At 42.1% G+C, this 23,366-nt stretch overlaps 2 protein-coding genes across 3 annotated transcripts; one reads left to right on the top strand and one right to left on the bottom strand.

Moving 5' to 3' along the window:
- The first annotated feature begins 614 nt into the window (after window positions 1-614).
- Window positions 615-16,315, top strand: LOC134860844 (glutaminase kidney isoform, mitochondrial-like). 2 transcript variants are annotated; one of them, XM_063877679.1, is made up of 18 exons: window positions 615-1,010; window positions 6,848-6,944; window positions 7,150-7,268; window positions 8,768-8,897; window positions 8,990-9,069; window positions 9,152-9,315; window positions 10,257-10,315; window positions 11,839-11,871; window positions 11,956-12,014; window positions 12,240-12,306; window positions 12,431-12,481; window positions 12,565-12,741; window positions 12,827-12,958; window positions 13,100-13,192; window positions 13,612-13,673; window positions 13,755-13,831; window positions 13,918-13,981; window positions 14,183-16,315. In XM_063877679.1, the coding sequence occupies exons 1-18, from the start codon at window positions 760-762 to the stop codon at window positions 14,328-14,330; spliced, it is 1,863 nt and encodes a 620-aa protein (XP_063733749.1). In that variant the 5' UTR covers window positions 615-759; the 3' UTR covers window positions 14,331-16,315. The 2 variants fall into 2 exon arrangements, with proteins under 2 accessions (XP_063733749.1, XP_063733750.1); XM_063877680.1 differs by having other exon boundaries at window positions 6,854-6,944.
- A 58-nt stretch (window positions 16,316-16,373) lies between these two features.
- Window positions 16,374-18,720, bottom strand: s100b (S100 calcium binding protein, beta (neural)). The gene is made up of 3 exons (XM_063877681.1): window positions 18,609-18,720; window positions 17,915-18,077; window positions 16,374-17,430 (listed from the first exon to the last, which is right to left on the bottom strand). Exons 2-3 carry the CDS (start codon window positions 18,050-18,052, stop codon window positions 17,284-17,286), a joined length of 285 nt encoding a protein of 94 aa, XP_063733751.1. The 5' UTR covers window positions 18,053-18,077; window positions 18,609-18,720; the 3' UTR covers window positions 16,374-17,283.
- Between the last annotated feature and the right edge of the window lie 4,646 nt (window positions 18,721-23,366).

Genomic DNA, 23,366 nt, shown 5'->3' on the forward strand with positions numbered 1-23,366 from the left:
GCTACATGCATCTAACAAAAAAGGGCAAGCATTGATGCATCACTTGCTGTTATTTTAGGGGCTTGAGATTATTTTTGGTAACATACAATTGGTTCATCTGTTCCAGTTACTATATATCGAACCAGGAGATGGTGCTATAACTATTTTATTATAAATATGTGCAATACCAAAATAACTCACATGGTGTCAGACCAAGACAAGACATGTAAATGAACTAAAATGTATGGTATAATTTGTGCTGCTCAGTGGTGATTTATACTGAATTTAACTTTAAGGGATATTTTACTGTAATACCCCATATATATATAAGTGTATTTCTGGTAATGTGTCCTCTCTGATCTCACATAGGGTTGCTTTGGTTATTGTATATCTTACTTGAACTGTTATAGATAGGGGAAATGTGCTTTATAGAAGTATTGCATACAATTATAACATTATAAAAGTACGTTTTATTATTAATATGTATAAATGTTCACAAATTGATGGAGATAATTGAAAGACAGTTGAAACAGTAAGGGAGACAGTTCTAATTGACAGACCTCTTGACCAATCAGGTGCAGCTTTGTGTTTTAATGCTCCAATCAAAACGCCCGTTAAGTGAAAGGTAGGTAGGTTACTGTTGTTGAGTCACACAGAAAACCGTTACTCGGCCGTTAAAGCCGACACTATCGTTAGAAACAGCGCCTCCAGTTCTACAGACATTTTCTATCGGTGTGAAAGTGGTTATATCATCCAGATATTCTTCTCGACGGGATTGAAATGTTACATTTTCGGTCAACGGTAGTGCTCAAGGAGTTATTTCAATCCCAGTTGAAGCGTCCGTTGCCAGGTAGAGCCGGTGTTAAAGCGACACCTGCAGCCTGCTTCAGCACCGGCCGCCTTGATGGGAGACTGCCGGGAAGAGTGAGAGCATTAGCCCCGCAGAGCTTCACCAGAAAGCACCCCGTGAGAAGCTTTTGCTCCAAGGGGGACAGCCACAATGAAGCCTCCAAGGACTCGTCGGCGGAGAAGTGAGTAACGTTAAAAACCAGCCGGCTGTGGACAGATGTCAGTCGCTATCTCCACTATAGGCCAAACGTAGTAGAAAAAACAGCCAGTTTAATGCAGCGATGGAAGCTTGTGTAGCAAGCTCCCAGGAAGTGCAGGCTAGTGAAGCAGCTTTTTACGAATGGCCGTAGTGGATACACGGTGGTACTTCAGCTTCTGTGACGTCGTTTTGGTCCCAAAAATACTTATTTCCAAAGGAAAGGCCCCGGATGATCCGGGCACTTTCTGACTCTACAGTTGCTCCATTGTTGGCTTCGTGAGCTTCATAGGGATTAACGGTGCTCCGACGCTGTATCCACTTCTCTCTACATCCATGGTGTGACACCTGGCGACAGTCCTAAAAGTTCATATTTTATTGAATTAAGTCCTTGTTAACATACAGAATACATGCCGAATTAAATAACGACTAAGTACGACTACGGTGTTTCAATTCCTGCCCTATATTTTACATTTACAAGGCCCAATTGTTAAATAGTAGATATTTACATTGTAGTTCGGCTAGCGCATCACGCAGAGCCTAGCTGTTAAATACCTAGCTTAGATGCTGTTCTGCTGGAATAACAAACTAGCCGGCTTAGCTAAGGCTACAGAGCTAGCTTTATTTAAGGGTAGTAATAAAGGGGAAAGACAGCCAGAAAGGACCGGTGGCACCAGGCTCAAGTACTAGGGGGTTAGTACGCATTCACCGGTAAACAGCTCCCTGCATACAGGGGCGTGATGGCTTAGGTGCAGCAAGATCCATTATCGGACCTGGTTGCTAGTCTTTATAATTCAAATATTATTCCAAACCATATGTTTATGTTATAGTGTGCGTGTAGGAGAAAGGCATCGGAGTAAACATTTCTACAGTAAAAATTTCAAATGGAAGCAGGTGGTGTGCAGCCATCCAGACATCGTGACCGCCTGTTAAACTCACTGAGGCATTCACCTGCCACCAGCTTCTCCTGCACATGATCATGACAACATAACTACAAGAAATATGATAAATATCCCATTTTAACAGCATGCACCATGCAGACAGACCAAGGCCCAACTCAATGTCTGATGAAGGTCAGTCATCATTGAATCCAGGAAGGCAACCTACATTTATTTTTAATTATAGATGTATTGCTCATACATAATTAAGTACATAATATCCCACACATGGCACTTAGGTCAATTCTCCACTGCTATTACAGCATATAATCCTGCTTCTATTATATCAAGCCTTCAGTCTAGGGCCCTGCATTCAAAAGTATAATTGTTACTGTTTTCCACCAGATTATAATACATGCATTCTCCCGGTTGCATTTGCATAACCAAGTAGCTAACATGCATCAGCTAATATTGTCCCAACAGACCATCCGAATGAATTAGATGGCCATTTTGACATTTAAGTAGATGAGTATCAAATAGTTAGTATCAGTGATTCTTTGCTGTGGTGTGAGTTTTGCTGATAAGGCTGTAATTGACTGACAGAGGTGATGGTTCAACAGGGAAATGAGTGCTGATGGAGGAGTGAGGATGAGAGTCCTCGTGGTGATAGACTGAATGCTGCAGGTTAAAAGCTTTTTATGACCGAAAAGCACCATAACTTCAGCAACACTGACATCAATTAAGACAAGGATCCACTTTGTGCTGTATATTATTGTTAACAGCTGAGTCGTGCCACTTCTCTTTATGAGGTGTGTCTCTCAGATATGTCACTTTTCCCCCACGTTGCTCTAAAAATGAAGTTGCTTTTAACATTCAAAGCAGCTGTGCCACCAGCCTGTATCTACCCTTCAGACATTTTCCTCTGTGATAAAATGCCTCATTGCTCCAGCAGGCCGATGTCCCATTTGTTTCCATTCACGGACCATTTGCTTGAGCTGTCAGCCATGGCTGGTTGTCGGCAACATCTCTTTTCCCCCGGAGGATCATTGCAGTTTCAGTGATGCTGTAAAACATCCACAGCACAGATTAGTGTTTGAGAAATCATCAACGGGCTGCGTTTAGGGAGTCAGCAGGGGAGCATTGTGACTGCTGCCGAGCAACACTTTAAGAAGTTTTAAAGTAATCTGATCATGTGGATTTATGTTGGGGACAACAAAGTAAACAAATAAAGGTCAATTAGTTTAGGAACAGCTTTTCTAGTGTTCAGATTTGTTGCTTTTCTGTTATTTATATTCCTGTACAACTGAATAATTTGGACTCTCAGAGGTTATGTATTAATCTACTAATTAAAAAAGTTATCGACAGATAATTCATCATCCTTATATATAGGATACATCTTTAAATATAATATCCAGGCGTTGTGTTCGATGCTTCCAGGCAAGCCTGCAGCTCTGACTCCAGTCTGTGATTACCAGGGACCTCCTGAGGCCGTGATCTGGTTAATAAGGGGTTAAAAATGTTTGTAATGCAGGGGAGATTATCCCGCCTACGTCGTTTTTCCGTGCTTTTTTGCACCAAAGCCGGGATGCTGGCGTGCTGCCCGGCAGTTGTCAGGGCATGCAGGAGCAGATGAGTCACAGATGGATTTGTGCAGCGCCGCCTCTCAACAACTCCCTCTTTAATGTCTGCCTCCACCCTCCACAGCAATTCATTATGACATCTGTGAGGCAGCACTCGGGATGAATACAACTCAGCACCAACTACAGACACAGCAGTGACTGTGTGTCAAGTAGGCTGGTTATATTTATTTAACTACATTTAAACTCCTAACTTCATTGGATTGAATGTGTGACTGATCCTTTAACAAAAACTGTATGAGAAACTCAAAGGATGCAAATAGTTTTAGATTCTGGCAATTACTCTACTGATAATGATCTTTAAAATTAAGCAAATAGAGGTGACATGCCCAATCTGTTTCTCTGAGACGTCTTCTCATATCTTGTTTTGTAGATTATTGGGTAAACATTGGAAAGGAATTAGTTCCTCCGTTGTGAAGACAGTGTAGCATCTCAGAGCAGCAGCAATCTGATTCCACCTTCCTGGACTGTGTGTGTGTTGGACCACAGCTTTCAAAACACATGTAGATCGCTAATGAGAGCAGCTGTGGTAGGATCCAGATGTTCCAGCATGTCTGACCCCTATGGGGGGGGGTTGATGCTCCCTCACAGGCCTCATTAACTTAACAAGAATGTTACTTTCAACCTATTACTTCAATACTGTTTCACGTGTGTTTGAAATGTACTTTAACGGGATAGTTTGGATGTTTTGAAGCGCGTTTATCGGAAGCAATGAACTGCTTCGAACACATTGTACACCTTAAAAATCACTCTATCAGTTTATGTGTACACTTTATTTAACATATACTCAACTGCTTTACTCAAGCCAGACTCCATCGCCAGATCAGTCATTTTATGTTGTGCAGGTTGCCAGCCGATCTGTTAGCAGCTTGTGTTATTGTTTGGCTTTTGTGAATCCGGACTAATCATATTAGTTTTTGATGGGGTTAGTTTGGATTTGCCAGCGCCACGATGTGTCTTTTTTTGAACGATTGCACATAAAAATGTAAAGAACATTGCTTAGCTTCCTGCTGGTACTCCTATTAACTTCTACGGATCTACAGCAGTAATACACTAAACTATAAGTACAGCATACAACCCCACATTAAAACATCCAAACTTACCCTTTAACACGCCACCCCCAGATTTATTGACTGATGTATTAATGTTATTTGGTGATGTCATATTCACAACTCCACGACTTGCTTTCTGCAATGGTCTGCTACTGGTGTGTTCATACTCTGCTTCAATGTGGTTTCCACTGTAACTAATTCAGTATTATTCCCTCTGCACTCTCTCTCTCCCTGTTGTTGATCTGCTTGCTTTGCATTTGTAAGTATGTTTCTATTTTTTATTTTAGTTTTTAGTTGTGTTTTTCTTCTGTTTCCCGGTAGATGTAGAGGTTTTTCTGCGGAAAGCCGACAAACTGTGTTCACCTTGAAATGACCTCACTTCCTCCCAGCGGCTGCGCTTGTATTCCCTTCCCTCTACCTCACTTCCGTCCCTCCCTTTAAACACACACACGCTCTCTGGTGTGTATTCCTTCCTCACCAGCTTTTAAGGAGGTCGGAGCAACAAGCGATGAAAAAGTTGCATCGTCTTTATGGACGCGACAACGTGCTTATGCCAAGTGCATGAGAATAACTCAGTACAAAGCAGCGTTCCACACTCAAGTCGGAAAGTCGGGGGTTCAGATATCCTACTTGGAGGACGCTCTTCTCAAAACTTTTAAAAGTTGACATTTTCCGCCTTTAATGACACCAAAATAACACACTCAGGTGCAGAGCAATAGGAACTGAAATGTTCTGCATCCAGATTTGTTTCCTCCCTGTAAATCTGGAGCAAACATTGGCTGTATTCACAATGTTTCCCACTGGGAATCTCTGACTTTCCGGCTTCCTGAGTGGAACTGTTAATAACAGGGCGTGTAAATGGCATCTTGGTCCTGGTTTTAATGTGTGTTATTTTGCAGCAGCAGGGCCAGGAAATTGTTTGATTTGTCCTTTTGTTGAAGTGGGTTTAAAACATGTTAATTTAGAAAATGGCTGGTGAAATAATAAGGCATAAAAAGAACACTAATGAACTGGTTTTTACTGGTTTGGTCTTGTTTCTGGTCTTTGATGGGATTTTGTTGTTAATAAAAATGTAGAACCAGCTGCTATCAGCTGACTGGTGATGATCAAATGTCCAATGCTGTTTTATCAAAATCCCTTTACTTTGGTACATCCTCTCCTAGCACACAGGCCAGTGTCCCATAATGCACTGCAGGTCAGGGTGCGCTTGGGCATCCCGAGCTTTGCACAAATCCAATCTGGAGTAAAAATGATCCATAGCAGAGAGAGCCTGCTGTGAGCCTGCTGCCTCCTGACATGCCACTAACTTTCTCCCAGAGACGACTCGGTGTGGAAGTGCTGCTCAGAATACCAGCCAGACCATAATACTACAAGATGAAAAATGTACTGTAAAGATTGTGTAATGTAATAATGACCTACGGGAACCAAATCTATTAAAGCAGCAAATCAGAGGACTGCAGCAGCACAAAGAACCGAGCACACAGTTGGTGATTCTGCACGCTGTGGTGTAGAAACCTTGATATGATGATGTTATGAATGCATGTGAGGGCCTGGCTTGTAAGCATGTCAGGAAATGCCTCCAGACGTTTGGCTTTTGGATAAAACATGTTTCTTAAGCTAGGATAGCGAAAACGTTTTCTCTGTAGTGCCACTAGTATTCATTTTCAAACTATGTTACCCAGCGGCAGTGTGTGAACTTCAAGTCTGCGCTGTGACTTTGTGATCTCATAGCTTGGGGCTTTTACTTCAACAGCCACGTCAGAGTTCTGTCGTTCGGTGTGTAGCTGGAGGTCGTTTCTCACCCCGTCACCACAATTCACACATTTAGTTTTTAGCTCTGCTGAATTACTCTGACACTGATACCCTCACACACACAGTATAGATGAAGATGTCTGTAAATCAGACTGTGTTATCCGTCCTCCTGTGCTGCTGCCCACTGTCCTTTTTGAACACTTTCCTGGCTGGTATTCTAGCAAAATACACGATTAACCGTTTCCATTCCAGTGGCCTTATGGCAGCATATTAACCTATGGAAAAGCACATGTGTGCAAGTCTTTTCCAAAGGTTATAATACTGAACTAAGGTCATGTTTTCCAGTGCAGTGTTACACGTATTACTCTCTGCTTCTCCTTGCAGTCAAAAAGCTTTTCTTCTCCTCCCTCTGCTGCAGTTCCCCCTCCATGTTTACACCACTTATTCCGTCACAGTCGAGTTATTTTTCTCACTTTTCTCTTTGTGCTTTTTTCTATTCCGCAGGAGAAGGAAGGCGGGCATCCTGCCCAGTCTGGAGGACCTGCTCTTCTACACCATCGCAGAGGGCCAGGAGAAAATCCCAGCACACAAATTCACAACAGTGAGTCTAAATATCAGCTAGAATCACACTGGAGGATTCATAGCGCGTAGATACATGTGATGTCCCCTTGTTTCTGGCAGATTTATGAGCAGGTTAACTCCTGTTGTTAGCTCTTCAGGAGCCTCTCTTCACGGCTTGTAGACTTATTGATTTGTTGTCTGGGGTCTTAATCATGATGTCCCCCCCCACCTCCCTCTCTATGCAGGCTCTTAAAGCCACAGGGCTACGCACAGGAGACCCCCGGCTGAAAGAGTGCATGGAGATGCTGAAACTGACCGTGAAGACGACCTCTGACGGAGCTCTGGACCGACACCTCTTCAAAAAGTAGGGTTTTTTGTCTTTTGTATTTTCATGTTAAGCCACTTGCCACCTTTTATCATCAGCATCAATCTTTCATCAGTCTGTCACGAGGACTGTGGATGCTGGTCGCAGGCCTGTGCTCTCTCCTGCAGAAGAACAGGGTCACGGCTCCTCATTAATTATTCATCACTCCTCTGTTTGCACGTCATCGGCATCTTGTGGAGGTTTTCATCCAGCTGCATTCAGAGCACGAGTACTGGGGGGAAAACAGAGCACGTGATATTGATTTAGCTTTGATACAACTCTGAGACGCATTCAAATATCTTCGTCATAGCCAGGCGCTGTAGGAAGCTACACGATTAAGAATTATGATAAGGCTGTTCATTTGTAATTGGCTCAAATCCTCTAAACATCTGGTAATAGCTTTCTGCTCAAGATATCTAGGATTGAGCTGATAGAAGAGAGTTTCTTCTTCTGCTGAAGGATGCTTACATCTCTCAGAATGACCTTTACTAACCTTCACTAAAGGTCAAATCAATTGTATTGTGCTCGTGCTGTAAAATGATTACAACACAGCAGCCTGGCTCCTCTTTGTTGGTGTTGTACGCAACGTTTGCACATCTAGGTTTATTTTACTAGACTAAAACAAGCAGCAGCAGATTTATACGGTAAACAAAGGCCATTTGTAGGTAGGAAACAAAGCAACCATAGTTATGGATAAAATAACTCCACACTCGTATTCTGGTGGCATTGACTGCTGATCCCCAGAGGAACGGATGCTGGGCGACAGCTTGGGTGAGAGTCCGGGCATATGAGAGTTCACGGGGAGCTGAATCCTCGCTAACAGATCGGAGCGCCGCTGCTCCTGGCCGGGATCCATCACTCCGCTGCTGCTGGCTTATTTATAGAGCGCGGCCTCACAGGAAGCACGTGAGCGGCAGCGTGTGTTTTCTCTGCAGGATCCCATGCCACAGGGATTAGACGGAGTGTGATGCAGTGAGATAGCTCAGCCACAAATCTCTGTGCTACCAGAGAGTCACACACACACACACACACACACACACACACACACACACACACACACACACACACACTGCCTTGTCAGCAGGAGTCATGTGTTTACTGTCTGTTGTGCTTAGTAGCTCTGATAAAAGGATCAGGACCAAATCATTTGGGAGAAAGATAGGTAGAGGAATGACTGCAGCAGATATAATGTGCATTTGGGATATTTAGAAAGCAGGGAAAATGTGTCTGCAGTGAAAATCGAAACAAGTGTTGCTGTCTGAAATCCTCTCAACATAATGAGCTCTACCCAAAACACAACTCTACTAATGACTGATCTGTGAGTTCTGTCAGCTGCAGTGTGAATATCTGTTCAGCTGCGACACTGAGGAGTTTAAATCCACTTTGATGATTAGCTTCATGCAAAGGCTTAACAATTAACCATCAAACAAATGAGACACAGTGTAGAAGAATAAGCATCTGCCCAGAACTTGAACTGTGTGTTGTGTGTTGTGCTTCAGGTGCGTGCAGAGCAACATCGTGCTGCTCACTCAGGCCTTCAGGAAGAAGTTTGTCATCCCAGACTTCCAGTCCTTCTGCGCACACATAGACGAGCTCTACGACAAAGCCAAAAACATGCCGGGAGGACAGGTGAGCGGGGGCCACACACACACTCACACACACATTACTGTCAGTAGCTGAAACGTCGGCCTGAAATGAACTACTGACTGTGAACACTGCAGGTGGCCGACTACATCCCCCAGCTGGCCCGCTTCAGCCCCGACCTGTGGGCCGTCTCCCTGTGCACCGTGGACGGACAGAGGTACAGCTTAAGAATAAATCCTTTTCAAAGGCACCAGTAAAAATATTTTGTGAGAGCTTCTATCCTTGTGTGTGCTCCTCAGGCACACAGTGGGCGACACCAAGGTCCCCTTCTGCCTGCAGTCCTGCGTGAAGCCGCTGAAGTACGCCATCGCCGTGCACGACCACGGCACCGAGTACGTGCACCGCTTCATCGCCAAGGAACCCAGCGGCCTGCGCTTCAACAAGCTCTTCCTGAACGAGGAAGGTGAGGATCACACACACACACACACTCTCATTCCCTTACTCAGTGTAAGAGGATCCGTCTCTAGCCGTGGTTGCTATGTAACTGTAGTGAATTGTTAGTGATAGGTGGCAGCACACAGCAGAGTAAAACAGAGTGGTCAGTGTGTAACCAAGACTTCCTGTAAATACCTGGAAAATAAGAGCGGCTGCAGAAAGTCTGAAGCCCACACAGAGAATAAAAACCTCTTTGTGTCGGAGATCTCCTGCAAAGTATAGCCAAAGAAATCTGAAACGTACCGAGGAGCTGAGAGGATGGAAGCAGTAAAGGTGTATTCTGTAAGAGATCATTTATTAGTAGTTTCATATCAGTTCAAATTGATTGATTTTTCAGTAAACGACAAGGTGAGGAATATGCTTGAATTCAAATGTAGGATTTAATGAAGACTAATAGTAAATCAAATGTCACGTCAGCGTTGTCAGTCATTTGTCTGCGTGTGAAATGCTCCTCTGAAAACTTCCATTCCTGCTTCATCCGGTGCCGCAGACACAACATCGCCTCCAGACTGCAGTTAAAATAACTTGTTTCTGACGGGAGTCCGGTGTGAGAAAGGTTGTGGTTTCCTCTCTTTGTTGAGAACTAACAGCAGATTATATTCCAGCTGTTTATTTTTAGATGACTTTAAAGCAAAAAAGGAAACATTGTCCCGGCCTGTTGCATAAGAAGATCAAACACAGGAGACCATCCCCGCACGCTGTGGGATTCAAATTCTGAGAATGTGTGTGTTTCCTGCAGCTTTCTACCACGTCACCTAGATTTTATTTTCTTTCTTCACTTTTTATAAACACGGTAATCTGTTCCAGGTTCTTCCCTATAGCATATCGGTAAAACGCTAAACATATCTTAACACTTTTGTTCAGATTTGTGTGTTTGCTGCTTTTGAACCTTAATTCTCCCTCCTGCAGATAAACCACACAACCCCATGGTGAATGCTGGAGCTATTGTGTGCACCTCCCTCATTAAGGTAAGCTGCCTCAGCACCCCATCATTAAAAATGCAACACATGATGTTAGAATCTCAACTGCTGTAGGTGTATTTTCAGCAAAGGCCATCATCCCGTTATGTTGTTCACATAGATTACAGACTGTGAGGTGTTTTACTTCTGTCAGGAGTTTCTAACTGCGTCGGAAAACCCGAAAGATGTGAAATGATTATCCTGTGGAGAACGTGTTTCCGGCAGATTACTGTGTACGGGGAGATTAAGGTTCGAGATAATCAAGCTGAAAGGGGATTTGGTTGAAAGCAGCATCACACACACACACACACACACACACACACACACACACACACACTCACACTCACACTCACACTCACACTCAAATGAAACTGCTCTTTTGCTGGTGTCATTTAACGTCCTCACACACAGGGAGCTGCTAGCACCACCTGCTGATGTGAAGTGAAACTCTGACTGACTCGAGGACGGTGAAGGTGTCCCTGCAGAATGAGGAGCAGTTTAATTATCGTACATATAGAGATATTAGATAACATAATACACACTGCCAGGAGAGCAGTACTTAATCAAGCTTCACAGTCTCAACAGTCTCAGAGCGAAGGAAGATAATGATGTAATCCTGAGTGGTTTTAAGTTCCAAAAACAAGAACAAGCTTAGAAAATCTGCTCTAATCCTCCAGTGATTCCCAGATGTATTTGTGCAGACGCAGGTTGATTGTTACTTTCCAAACGAATAATTAAAAAGCTTGTGTGCATGCCCCCCCCCCCCCCCCTTTCTGAATCTACACACATGTGCAATGTACCTTTTCGAGGCTCGTTGTGTGGTTTTATGTGTTGTTGCATATTTTACAGCAGTAGGATCTTTGGGAAATTATGAGCACTGCAACAGGTCAATGACGTTGGTAATTTCTCCCTTTTTTTAATTACTTTGATTTCCCCTCTTTGGTCTGGATTTGTGACAAGCTTTTAGCCTTCACATGGCTGTTTTCTGAATGTTTAAATGTGGCTTTATTCCTCTTCACCCGCATCACCACACACTGTTTATACGTCCACACTATAAACAGTACAGCTGTGGCTGACTTCAACAGCGGTTTTATATCATACTCCATTTCGACTGTAGAGGAGGCGTCTGTTTATTTACTCAGACTATTGAATGGCCATAATTCAGTCTCACCATTGACTTGCATTATTTTACCTGTGATTATTGCACACCTTTGCCAATATAACTGTATGTATCAGTATCAGAAAATATGCCTGTTGATAAAATAGTTAAACAAGTAAACTATTTGATTAATTACAGTTGATGAACTCTTTTTGTTTCACCCCCATCTCATCTAGTCTCCACCCCTAATCTTAGTTCTCCTGATGGTTTCTTTGATGATGATTTATAATCCGTAATGTGACCCTGCTTCCTGTTGTACTTTAATGCTAATGTCATGACTCGGGTTAGTGTTAGTGGCACTTTGATGTGTTTGAGATGCGTTTTATAATGGTATGATTAGCTTTTTAATACCCTGACTCTGTTTGTGTTCCAGCAAGGGGCAAGCAACGCCGAGAAGTTTGATTATGTGAGTATTACTGAGGTTTTGGATAAAACACATGCATTTCAGTTCAAAAGTGTAGATGCAAAAACTGACTCTGCTGCTCCTCAGGTGATGAACTTCATGAACAAACTGGCAGGAAACGAGTACGTCGGCTTCAGCAACGCCACGTGAGTACAACATATACCTACAGACAAATACTCCACAATATACTTCCCTCTGCTGCACGTGGAATTGATTTATCACAAAGGAATCCTCAAGGACATTGCTGCATCACTGAGGAGAGGTTTATATAACAAGCTGAGTCACGCTGTGTAGAGAACAAACCTCTTCCCTTCATCCTTCTGTGTGTGTGTGTGTGTCTGTGTGTGTGTGTGTGTGTGTGTGTGTCCCAGATTCCAGTCGGAGCGAGAGTCTGGAGACAGAAACTTTGCCATCGGCTACTACCTGAAGGAGAAGAAGGTGCAGAACCCTCCCGCTGCAGACACAACTTCATGAATCCCACTTTTTATTATGATGTTATTTAGTTCATTTCCTAGAGGAGGGAATGTTGACTGTGTTGTTGTTGTTGTTGTTGTTCTTTCAGTGTTTTCCAGAAGGGACAGACATGACATCCATCCTCGACTTCTACTTCCAGGTAAATTAGTTTGGAAATGAAAACAGAAAGCGAAAGCAGAGCGGCATTATCACTTTTTCGTTGACACGTGCTCTTTCTGTTAGCTGTGTTCCATCGAGGTGACCTGTGAGAGCGCCAGCGTCATGGCGGCCACTCTGGCCAACGGCGGCTTCTGTCCAATCACGGGAGAGCGCGTGCTGAGCCCCGAGTCGGTGCGGGACACTCTGAGTCTGATGCACTCCTGCGGCATGTACGACTTCTCCGGACAGTTCGCCTTCCACGTCAGTATCTACTCGTCCTGGATAACAGTCTTTTAAATGCTCTGTTTATAACTTTATAACTCTTCTTCTTCTTCTTGTGTTTCAGGTCGGGCTGCCGGCTAAATCTGGAGTCGCCGGTGGGATCCTGCTGGTTGTTCCCAACGTGATGGGCATCATGTGCTGGTCTCCTCCGCTCGACAAGCTGGGGAACAGCGTCAGAGGCATCCAGTTCTGCACGGTAACCCTAGATGAATTCAGTGCTAAGCATTTAAAGGACTCTGAGTCACTAAAATCATGAGGTTTTCTGCTCAGTTTCCTCCTGAAGATCAAGCTGAGCCGAGGTTGAGACTTTATGTTCGTCTGTAATGTCTTCTCTCAGGACTTGGTTTCCCTATTTAACTTCCACAACTACGATAACCTGAGGCACTTTGCTAAGAAGCTGGACCCCCGCAGGGAGGGGGGAGACCAGAGGGTGAGTCCCAGCATCATGCTCTTCATCATCACTCTCCTTCTCTTTAAGTCCTAAAGCAGACAGAACTTGAACCCTGTGATGTTATATGTTTACTTACTCTGATTCTTCTATTACTTGTGTTATTATTATTAAGATGAGTCTGAAACGGCTGCAGTACATACATTTTCAGTCTGCGTCACTGCCTGGATGACCTTGTGTGTAGCATTTGATCAACAGCGCCACCTGGTGGAAAATTCTGCAGACAAAAACCTCTTTCTTATTCCGTCATTTTGCTCTGCCTTATATAGTTGTTGTTGTTTGATCCTTACATGTCACATCTAAAACATCTTGGTGGTAGTATTTTATATAAAAGGTAGATACCTGGCTGTAAAAGGAAGGAGTGGCTTCTCTTGCTCAGCTCTGACATGCTTCTGTTTCAGGTGAAGTCAGTGATCAATCTGCTGTTTGCTGCGTACACCGGGGACGTCTCCGCTCTGAGAAGGTGACACAATGCTCCCATTTAAAACCTTCCTAGCACTAATAGATGATTCTGGAGTTTAATGTGTGTCGGGCGTTTCTCCAGGTTTGCGCTGTCCTCCATGGACATGGAGCAGAGAGACTACGACTCCAGGACGGCGCTGCATGTGGCCGCCGCTGAAGGTAAAACACAGAGGAGGAGATCACTCAGGGGGAGGATCTGTCACTCTGAACACTCTGAAGATAACGTGTGTGTGTGTGTGTTTCAGGACATGGGGAGGTGGTTCGCTTCCTGCTCGAGGCCTGCAAAGTCAACCCAGTTCCCAAAGACAGGTGCATTTCATTTTTTCTGTCATACTATACAGTCACATTTTTTGAACTGCAAAAGAATCAGCTTTACGAATGTTTTAATAAATGAAAATAAATGAGCTCTCTGGTATTTCTCCCATTTATCTTCCTGTCACATTACGTGCTTTTTATGAATAGTAACTTGTCGTAGCAGACCTCTAACACGCCTGCCCGCTGCCTCTGCAGGTGGGGGAACACACCGATGGATGAGGCGGTCCACTTCGGACACCACGACGTCGTCACCATCCTCCGAGACTACCACGCCAAGTACAACCCCCAGGAGACCGCCGGGGACAAACAGAAGAGCGAGACCAACCTGGACGGGCTGCTCTGATGGCGGAAATTGTGGAGGGCTGTGAGGAAGAGTCTTAATCCGCATCAGAAGGTCAGAGAGCAAGAACCATAACACTACCACACGTAGAGAACAGTGAACATTAAAACAGAACCCCTTTAGAAACCACTTAAGGTTCCCCTTAACCACAGGACACCCCTCCAGAATAAAAGCTCCTCCTCGTGCTATTTGATGTCGTCAGTTTTGTAATATATTATATATTGTATTTACTTTAAGTGAGGAATATATTGTTGTATTTCTCCTTCTGTATTCAGCTTTGTAGCTTTTTAAGGACCAGCCGCCGCATTGAATGCTGGGTAAATTCAGCTGCGGCTGGTCAGTCCCCGCACTTTTGTTATTTACTTTATAAATTATGGTTTTTATTCAGAAAAGCTTAAAAAAGAGGACATAAGGGGCATTTCGCACCCTGGTTTAAACCTTCGTCACTTCATCATCATGGTGGAATGTATCATCTCCAAACAAGTGTGTGTGTGTGTACGTGTGTGTGATATTTAAGATAAAATGTAGTGTGTGTATATTCCTGAAATGAGTGTAAATACGTACAGGTGTATAGCTGTTGTTGCTTTGATCACAAGGTGTTACATTTCACTGGAACTCTGGAAAACTGAAACATCACAGTTGATCAATGTTTTCATGTCAAATATTCAGGCAGCTTTTTGTTTTCACCCTCTTAAACTCTAGGTTCCTGTTTCACTGTTCCTCTGTATCATTTGATATTTATGTTTTGTAACGTGAGCAAATATTGTCAGCCAAAGTTCCGGCTGTCCGTGGGAAGAGTTTGAAACATTATAAATGACACTGCCAGCGCGGACAGCAGCTTGAGTTACTGAGAACGTCCCAGAGGTTTGTTTCACATGTTAACGCCTGCACTCAACAATGGACAGCATGCAGCCTAACACGTTTATTATCCATTTACCTGCAGAACACTAAACCAGTTGGAAATATGTTTAACATGCTGATCAAACATTCACAACATGTGTGTTTTTATTAATGCAGCCATAAAGAACAGTATGGACTTTATTAAATCACTCCAGTATTTACATATTTATTTACTGCAATCAGAGACAAGGCTCTGCTGAATTTGTCCAAATTGAATCTAAAAGAGACTCCATTTTAAATGTGTGAATGTATCTAGCAGGCTCCACAAAGCTCAGCCTCTAAATGAACCTTATATTTATATATTTTAAGGTTATTAACTTGACTTATGGGTGGTTTTAAACGGTTGTATGTTCCTCAAAGTCAAAAATAATGTCCTTGTTGAGTGCAGCGGTTGCTTTTCGGTATTGCTTTGTAATCCAGAGGTGTGTAAATGTGTTATCATTGCTATAAATCTGAATATTTGATTGACAGTGGGGGCGTTAACGCGGACAGTGTGTTGCCTCTGTAATGTATCACATGAAGTATGATGGTGTGTGTGTCACAGTTCCTGCAGAGTACTCAGGAAGGTCCAGATTTGAAACACAAAGAGAAGCAGCTTTATAACGCAGACGGATTGTTTTTGTTTGTTCTGTGACGTGCAGAAGAACCTGTGCTATGGAGAGGTTGTGCAGATGTCTCCAGATGTTTTTCTGTGGTTTTGTAGAGTGTCTGGAGTTTGGAAGTTGTGTCCGTACGGAGACACTGAAGCAGGCGATCAACATGTCTGCGATATTAAACTCCAAATTTAGTGCATTTTTATTCCTCAAGTTGGGATCAATTTGTCAGTTTGATTGGATTTGTTATTTAAAAGTAAAAAATGAGTCGAAGAAGCACAAGACGTGATTAGCAATACATATTTAATGATTGTTCGATCAAATGAGCAATATGTGTCTGATGTGATCCCGACCTGCAGCGACTGGAGGATTCTGAATGTAGCGTGATGTTGTTTCTGTTCCTGTTTCATGTATATTTATGCTGCTGAGTGTCGCAGACAGTTCAGATATTTATTCACAGAACAAACATTTAATAAAGTTATTAAAAGCAAATAAGTGTTGAGTTTTTATCCACTGTGTTTTTCTGCTTTATACTCCAAAAAACACCCCGGAGTCACACACGGATCATTTATTGATTTCACATCTAACCAGTATTCAACATTTCAAAATACACAACATCAGACTCTGTTTCAACATGTTTATACCGATCCAATGTTTCTCTGCATGTAAAGAGTGTGAAGCTACATCTGAATCTAGCCGGTTGCATCACATTGTTAGCTACAGGCGGCAGCGCAGCGACTCAATCTGAACAGCTTTAGTTATTTTAGCAGCGAGACACTAGAAATGGTTACGACTCCAATAGTGTTAATCTTTTGTTTTCCACAAAAAAGACCTAATTTTACAACAAATCTCCAATATATGATGACCTTTCCTACCAAGGTGTAAGCCAGCGTCAGTTAAAAAGCTAATTGAAATTATTTTACTGTTTATTTTTAAATGTATGTTTCTGGTAAACTCCTAATTGTAACTTGGCTTCTAGATTAGCTCGAACTCAAAAGCTGCTTTTTAAAACATGTTCTACCCAACAGCAAACTTACAAATCACTTTCAATATTTGATAGTCAACAAGAGTGTTCGAACGTCGCTGTTAGCATGTTTCTCGGTGTTTGCCTAAAAGACTGGCCTCTTTTCAGCTTTCAATTAAATGACTGTTTAATCCAAACCATGGTAACCAAGTAGATTTGTTTGTCCTGAAACGCAATGTGTTTGCAACCCGGAGCCAATAAGTTTCCCTAGGAACGTTATTAGGAGTGCAGTTTGGTTATTTGAGAACATAACTTTGTAGGACAAAGACTTGCTGGACATTTATCCTCTAGAATAAAACAGAAGGTGGATTTTAATCTGTGGGTCAGATCTGTTTTGCAGCCAAGCCCCACCAGTAACTTGTTTTCCCACAATGCCCTGCAGGTTGCCCGTTGCTAGGCTTCTTCTTCTATTGTATAATTTACTGTAGCTCCCCGCTCTTTATTCGTCCTCGTGTTCGAAGTAGTCGTGGCAACAGACGGTCACCATGGAGATGAAGGTCATGAACTCCTGGAAGTCACACTCGGCGTCTCCGTCAGCGTCCAGAGCCTCCATCAGGCTGTCCAGAGCCGCCTGGTCCTTCACATGCTGCGGGGGACAGGTCACATCAGGACACTGCCGACTGACATTCAGGATTTAGGTACAGTGTTTAACCTCCTAGATCCACAGGCCTGAATCGCCTCCATTGGACTCCTTTGTTTACTTCCGGATCACGGTGACATCACTATGTGACACTTGCGCTTCTATTGGCTAGCGCTCCAACGCATTTAAGTAGTTTATTTCAAGGAAAACTGATCCATAAAGGTGCATACTTATAGAAAAGGTCCCATTTTTTAAACCTACTTTATATTTTTTAACCTTTTCTTTTCATACTTCCCTTTTCCCTTCTTTCTTAATCCTTTTACTTAAAATAAATGTACTTAAATGACTAGTTTCTTCCTTCTTTACTTAACATTTTAAAACGTTGTTTGGCAAAAATAACCTACATAAATAACATTGCAAATACGGATGTTTTTGAATAACAAGAAGGACACTGCTAAATGAAGTGAAATATTTCAGTGGTTGATCTCACCGCCATGAGATCCGGCAGCTCGTCGTGCAGCAGCTCCTTCAGCTCGCTCTTCTTCAGTTTGTGTTTGTCTCCCTCCCTCTCTGAGTACTTCTGAAACACAGCGATGATGGTCGCCATCGAGGTCTCCAGGTCCGTCATTCTCACACGTCTTTTACCCTTTTCACTACAAAAAGTACAGACATGAATCAGTAATGTTCAACGTTTACTCAGAGAGGGTTCCTTTGTTCCACGGAAGTGTGAAGAAAGTGAAATAACAGATTAATATTGTAATAAAAATCAATGTTCTTCATTTAAAGATAATAAGGAGGCATTGACATTAAAGTAATCTACAAAAGAGCTTGATACCTTTATTTATATTCCATAAGTTCCTCATAAATACATTTTAGCAGCATGCAAAGAAGTGCTGGTACTGGAAAAACCATTTAAAACAAAAATAAGAACAATTTACAGCATGAAACTGTGTGTTAGGCATGGGGAATTGGTTATTTTTAGCTGTTTAGCTTCCTTAACATGTCTTCTTCTAGACTAATGGAAAAAAAGAAATATGCACATCAAAATGAACATTTAGGTGTTTATTTTAATAACGTTCTCCTCTCTAGATTCCTCCTAAATCAGCCGACAGTTGACATTACATTTAACTTAAAGTTGAATGTAAATTTATTCACATCATTTAGTTTTTAAATGTTGAGCTTACCTCAGTGGGAATACAGGTAGAAGTTTTCTGGTCCTGAGGGTGGAGGCTGACGATGCACAGCAGCCTTTATACTGCAGCAGGGTGTGTGTATGTGTGAGTGTGTGTGTGTGTGTGTGTGTGTGGTGCTGAGGTCATGCACACTGCTGACCAATCCTGAATCTGAACCTCCCCTCACTCCACTGCAGCGCTGATGCTCCAACTCTTAATGTTTATTAGTCGAAGACATTTTGCATGACTCGGATAAAGTTTTCAGAACTTTTTGACAATTCTTTTAATCATATAAGGAATAAAATATGTTTTAAATCTTCCAAATATGGCAAAAACTGACTAGAAATAAGAGTTAGAAACACAAACACTGACTTTTTCTGATAATGCAAAAAAAACAAAAGGTCATTATTTATGTTCTCAGTTCAGTTTGTCTGTTTGAAAAAAAAGGAACAATTTGACATATTATTTTATTTTTCAATGCCATTTAATTGAGTTCAGAAATGTCCCAGAGTTCACAGGTCATAACCCACAACAAACAATGAAAAATGACACAAAAAAACAACTAATTATAAATAAATAACTAAATATTATAATTCATTTCACTAATATTTAAAGCCCTTCTCAGTTTGATGAAAATAAAGCAAATACATTGCCAAGCACTTCCTAAACAAATGTATATCCAAACATCCCATAAGGATTCATTATTATTTCCATCTGTGTGAGTTTTGCTCCTCTGATCAGGATCTGCCTCTGCGATGTGTTCAGGGACTGCGGGACAAAGGGCTGTTTCAGAGGAAGCGGATGGCCGTGCATGTTAATGAAGACACTCCTTTCTCTGTGGAGTTGGCCAGACGTGTGCCCTCCGCTGTCACACACACACACACACACACACACACACACACACACACACACACACACACACACACACACACACACACACACACACACACACACACACACACACACACACACTACCACTGCGGGAGATGTTATAGTGGCCAAGTTTATACTCCCAAAATGCTCTAAACTATTTCCTAGTGAAAAACAAACATACGGTTTATTATTTAGATTTCTACTGCATTCTTTCAAAGTCTATTACTGCATACATCTTAAAGAATATTTCTAAGATTTTATAGCTGCAGAATAAATGCTAGATTGTGACAGGGAATAAATATTGTGAATATGATGTGAATATTTGATACAATGCACTGATTTTCCTCCCTGACCCCCACGACCTTTGACCTCCCCTCCTCTGTGTGTTTCAGTTGTGTGTATCAGATGATAAACTGAGTCTTTGTCTCGCGGATAAATTCCCTCCTCACGCGAACAAACACAACCCGTCTCTTTGTTTCTGCGGACACTGAAACTCTGTGAGCAGAAACGGCCGAAGATCCTGAACACATCTGTCATCCCTCTTCTTCCGCCTGTCAGTCTGAAGGTTTTGTTTGGTCCGCTAAATATCCCACAGAGTGAGACCTCATCACCTTAATTCGCAAGAGTCCAAAATTTGCCTTTAATTTTGAGCTTTAAATTAACTTATTTGGTCATTTCAGTGCAGTGTATCATATATTTGAAATAAGAGACTAAACCTCTTTATTTTAGCTTCTTTTTTGCCGAAAATAAATTGTATTTTTTTTATTTATTTTTTATTCTTCACTAGAATAAATATTTAAGCTAAAAATAAAGTCAGCCTGCAGGAACACACTGATTTCACCCTGCAGCGATTCCCTCTCTCCTCTGCTGTGTCTCATTTAGCATTTATTTTGGTCTCCATGGTCACCGCGTCCTTAAACGACCGAGGCAACCGGTCAACACCACCAGCATGCTGAGTCATCACCTGGCAACCACACACACACACACACACACACACACACACACACACACACACACACACACACACACACACACACACACCTCGACCCTCTTGCTGTTATCACTGCATGCTGGCTTCTTCACTGTAAAATATGAACCATTCAGGTGGACGTCCTGGCATTTGATATGTTATTTATTGGACAATACTACATGTTTTTCTAGCGTGCTAACTTCTACGACAGTAAGATTACTGGGAAAGCACAGCAAGTCTCTCTTTTGGGGTAAAACAAAGTAAACGTCTAAAAAGGTTACATGTAGTTCTCATAGTTCACCACAAGAGGGCAGCAGTGTATCATGCATAAATCAAAAACGTTCCCAAAAACGTTATTAAAATCTTTAACTGAGTTTATTTCTATATTATTCAACAGTAATCAATAATCACATATCCAATATCACAGTAAAAGTTCTTACTATGAACAAATGATTTTATCTCACCTTATTTTATGTTCCATTATTGTATTTTACTGTATTTTAATTGTTTTTATTTTAATTGTTTTTATTTGAATTTATTGTATTTATTTTTACTTTGTTTGATTAGATTTTACCTTTTTTATTTTATTATGTTTTAATTTCTTTTATTCTTATTTTACTTTACTTTACTTTATTCAATTAAAAAACTTTTTCAACCTATTTTATTTGATTTATTTTATACTTTATCTACACTGTGCCTTTGCTGTTGGGACAATGTACATTTATTAAAGGATGTTCTAATATTCAGAGTATTTTTTCTAGAAATTAGAAACCTAATCACAGATGATAAATGTGTCTTTGCAAATTTAAATACTGCACAAATGGAGGATTACATTTCTCCCACGATGCTCCTCCTGCTCCTATCTGCCGCCTTGGCATTGACTTTAAACCTGGGGGTGTCATGGCGCCCGTCTCGCTCCTCTGGATTACTCCCTGGCATGGCCTCCGTGCGCCTGGCCACCGATCACAGAGAGTAATCCAGACAGATCCTCAATCCGTCAAATCCCATCTGGCTCATTTGGTTGTTCACTGCAGCGGTGGACAATAAAAGCTGCACATCACAAAAGAGGAGAGTGTTTTCTGCGGGGTCAGGGCTGCTGTGAGTGTTACTGTGCGGCGTATTACTCTGAGTTATGGCGGCAATCGAGACACTCAGGTGCTTTGTGAAGGTCAGCTGTTTGTCACCCGCAGCTCTGAAGAGATGGGGTTTTTTCTGCCTGTCTCCTCCTGCTTCTTCAACACACTTACCGGCAAAACAGTTATGTCTCTGATTCACCCTATTGTACAATTTGCTGGAGCGCTAGCCAATTGAAAGCGCAAGTGTTATAGTGATGTCACAATGTTGCGGAACACAGGGATTTTAGCCTTCGCAGACCATTTACATGCACACAAACCTGTTCACCACAGTACGGGAAACGGAAACCCCCCAAAAGCAGAAAAGGGCCTCTTTAAAAGGAACATAACTACTAATTGAGCATCTTTTTTTGTGCACATGGAGTCACTGCATCAGATTTTACCCTGCGACCTCGAACGTGCCATCGTGCAGCTGCAGAGTGGCCATCTCATGTTGCATCTTCTCCTCCATAATCTTATAATCCTCTGCTGTCTACACTCTCACCCCCACCCCCGCATATCGGATTAGAGGCTTCTGGATCAGAGCAACAGCCATACACACACACACGCACACACACACACACAAACACACACACCTGATGGCCTATATTTCTACTTCCTCTTTCCAGTGTGGGCTAATTGGACTGACTGGTGAAAATAAACTGGTTTATAGAGGAGACTGAGGACTAAATGAAGGTCAAGGATCAATCAGCAAACACAAATAACATATTATATATCATATTTTATTTGTTTGTGCTTCATTTTGTTCCTATTTCCTTGTATTTTAGAAGGGATGTAACTACAAGAATCAGAAAGGTCTTAAGACAGCTGCGAGTAATTCCCCAAATATCGTAATAAAGTTCATACATTTGACTGTAGATACATAAATCAATATGTATCATTTGGTAAGATGTTGATTTGTGATGCAAGACTACAGCACAAAATCTGGTTGAATCCAAACTAAAGAAAGACTTTGTCGTGTCGAATATCTTAATGCTTTTTGCACGCCGCTGTGTGTCAAACGCTGGCTGGGTCACCGGGGCCATTTTTAGCTGTGAGTCAGGTCCTTCAGAGAATCAGATCAGATAGCTGCTGAAATCCTTCAGGACGAGAACTTAGCGTCATGTTTGGAGAAAAGCTAGTCACCTGATTTGTCTGCACTCACACTCACTTACAGATGAGGCCCAAGATGAGAGTGTGTGTAAGCAGAGTCAGAGAGCAGGAAGATCTTTTGAATTCAGAAAAACACGTTGGAGAGACAATTCACCTCCATCCAAAATATTCCTTTAAATCAAGAGAATCCTGATTTAAAAAAATACATGCAGCAGAGCATATTCTTCATGCCTTCTTCTTCCTTAGAGCCTACATTACCCACAATGCAACTTGCAGGAAGTTGTCATTGCAGGTGTGTTGTGCTAGCAGAAGCTAATGGACCCTGTAGCCTGAAGGGGTGAGAAACAGGCTGCACCACTCACTTTTTAAAAACTGTACACCTCTAGATTTCGTTTCTTTCAATGTAGTCTTCCAGTGAATTGATGAGACTTTAAGCAGCTTTCTGGAGCTTCAAAATGACTTTTCTCACATAAAACTGTTGCTTCTCGAGGCCTGTAAACAGACTTTAAAGTGTCAAATGAGTGGAGCTGCCCTTACAGAGAAGATGTGGCTGATCTCAGAAGAAAAGAGCCAGAAAGATGGGCAGTAGATGGACCCCTGCCGCCTCAGAGCAGTCCTGTAGCTACAGGTGAGTCTTCCCTGTTCCTCTAAAGGCAATTAAGGTGGGCTTTGATTTCAAAATACCTCAAAGCTGTCATGTTT

Source organism: Eleginops maclovinus, chromosome 24, assembly GCF_036324505.1.
Source record: "Eleginops maclovinus isolate JMC-PN-2008 ecotype Puerto Natales chromosome 24, JC_Emac_rtc_rv5, whole genome shotgun sequence".
In the NCBI taxonomy this organism is placed as follows: Eukaryota; Metazoa; Chordata; class Actinopteri; order Perciformes; family Eleginopidae; genus Eleginops; species Eleginops maclovinus.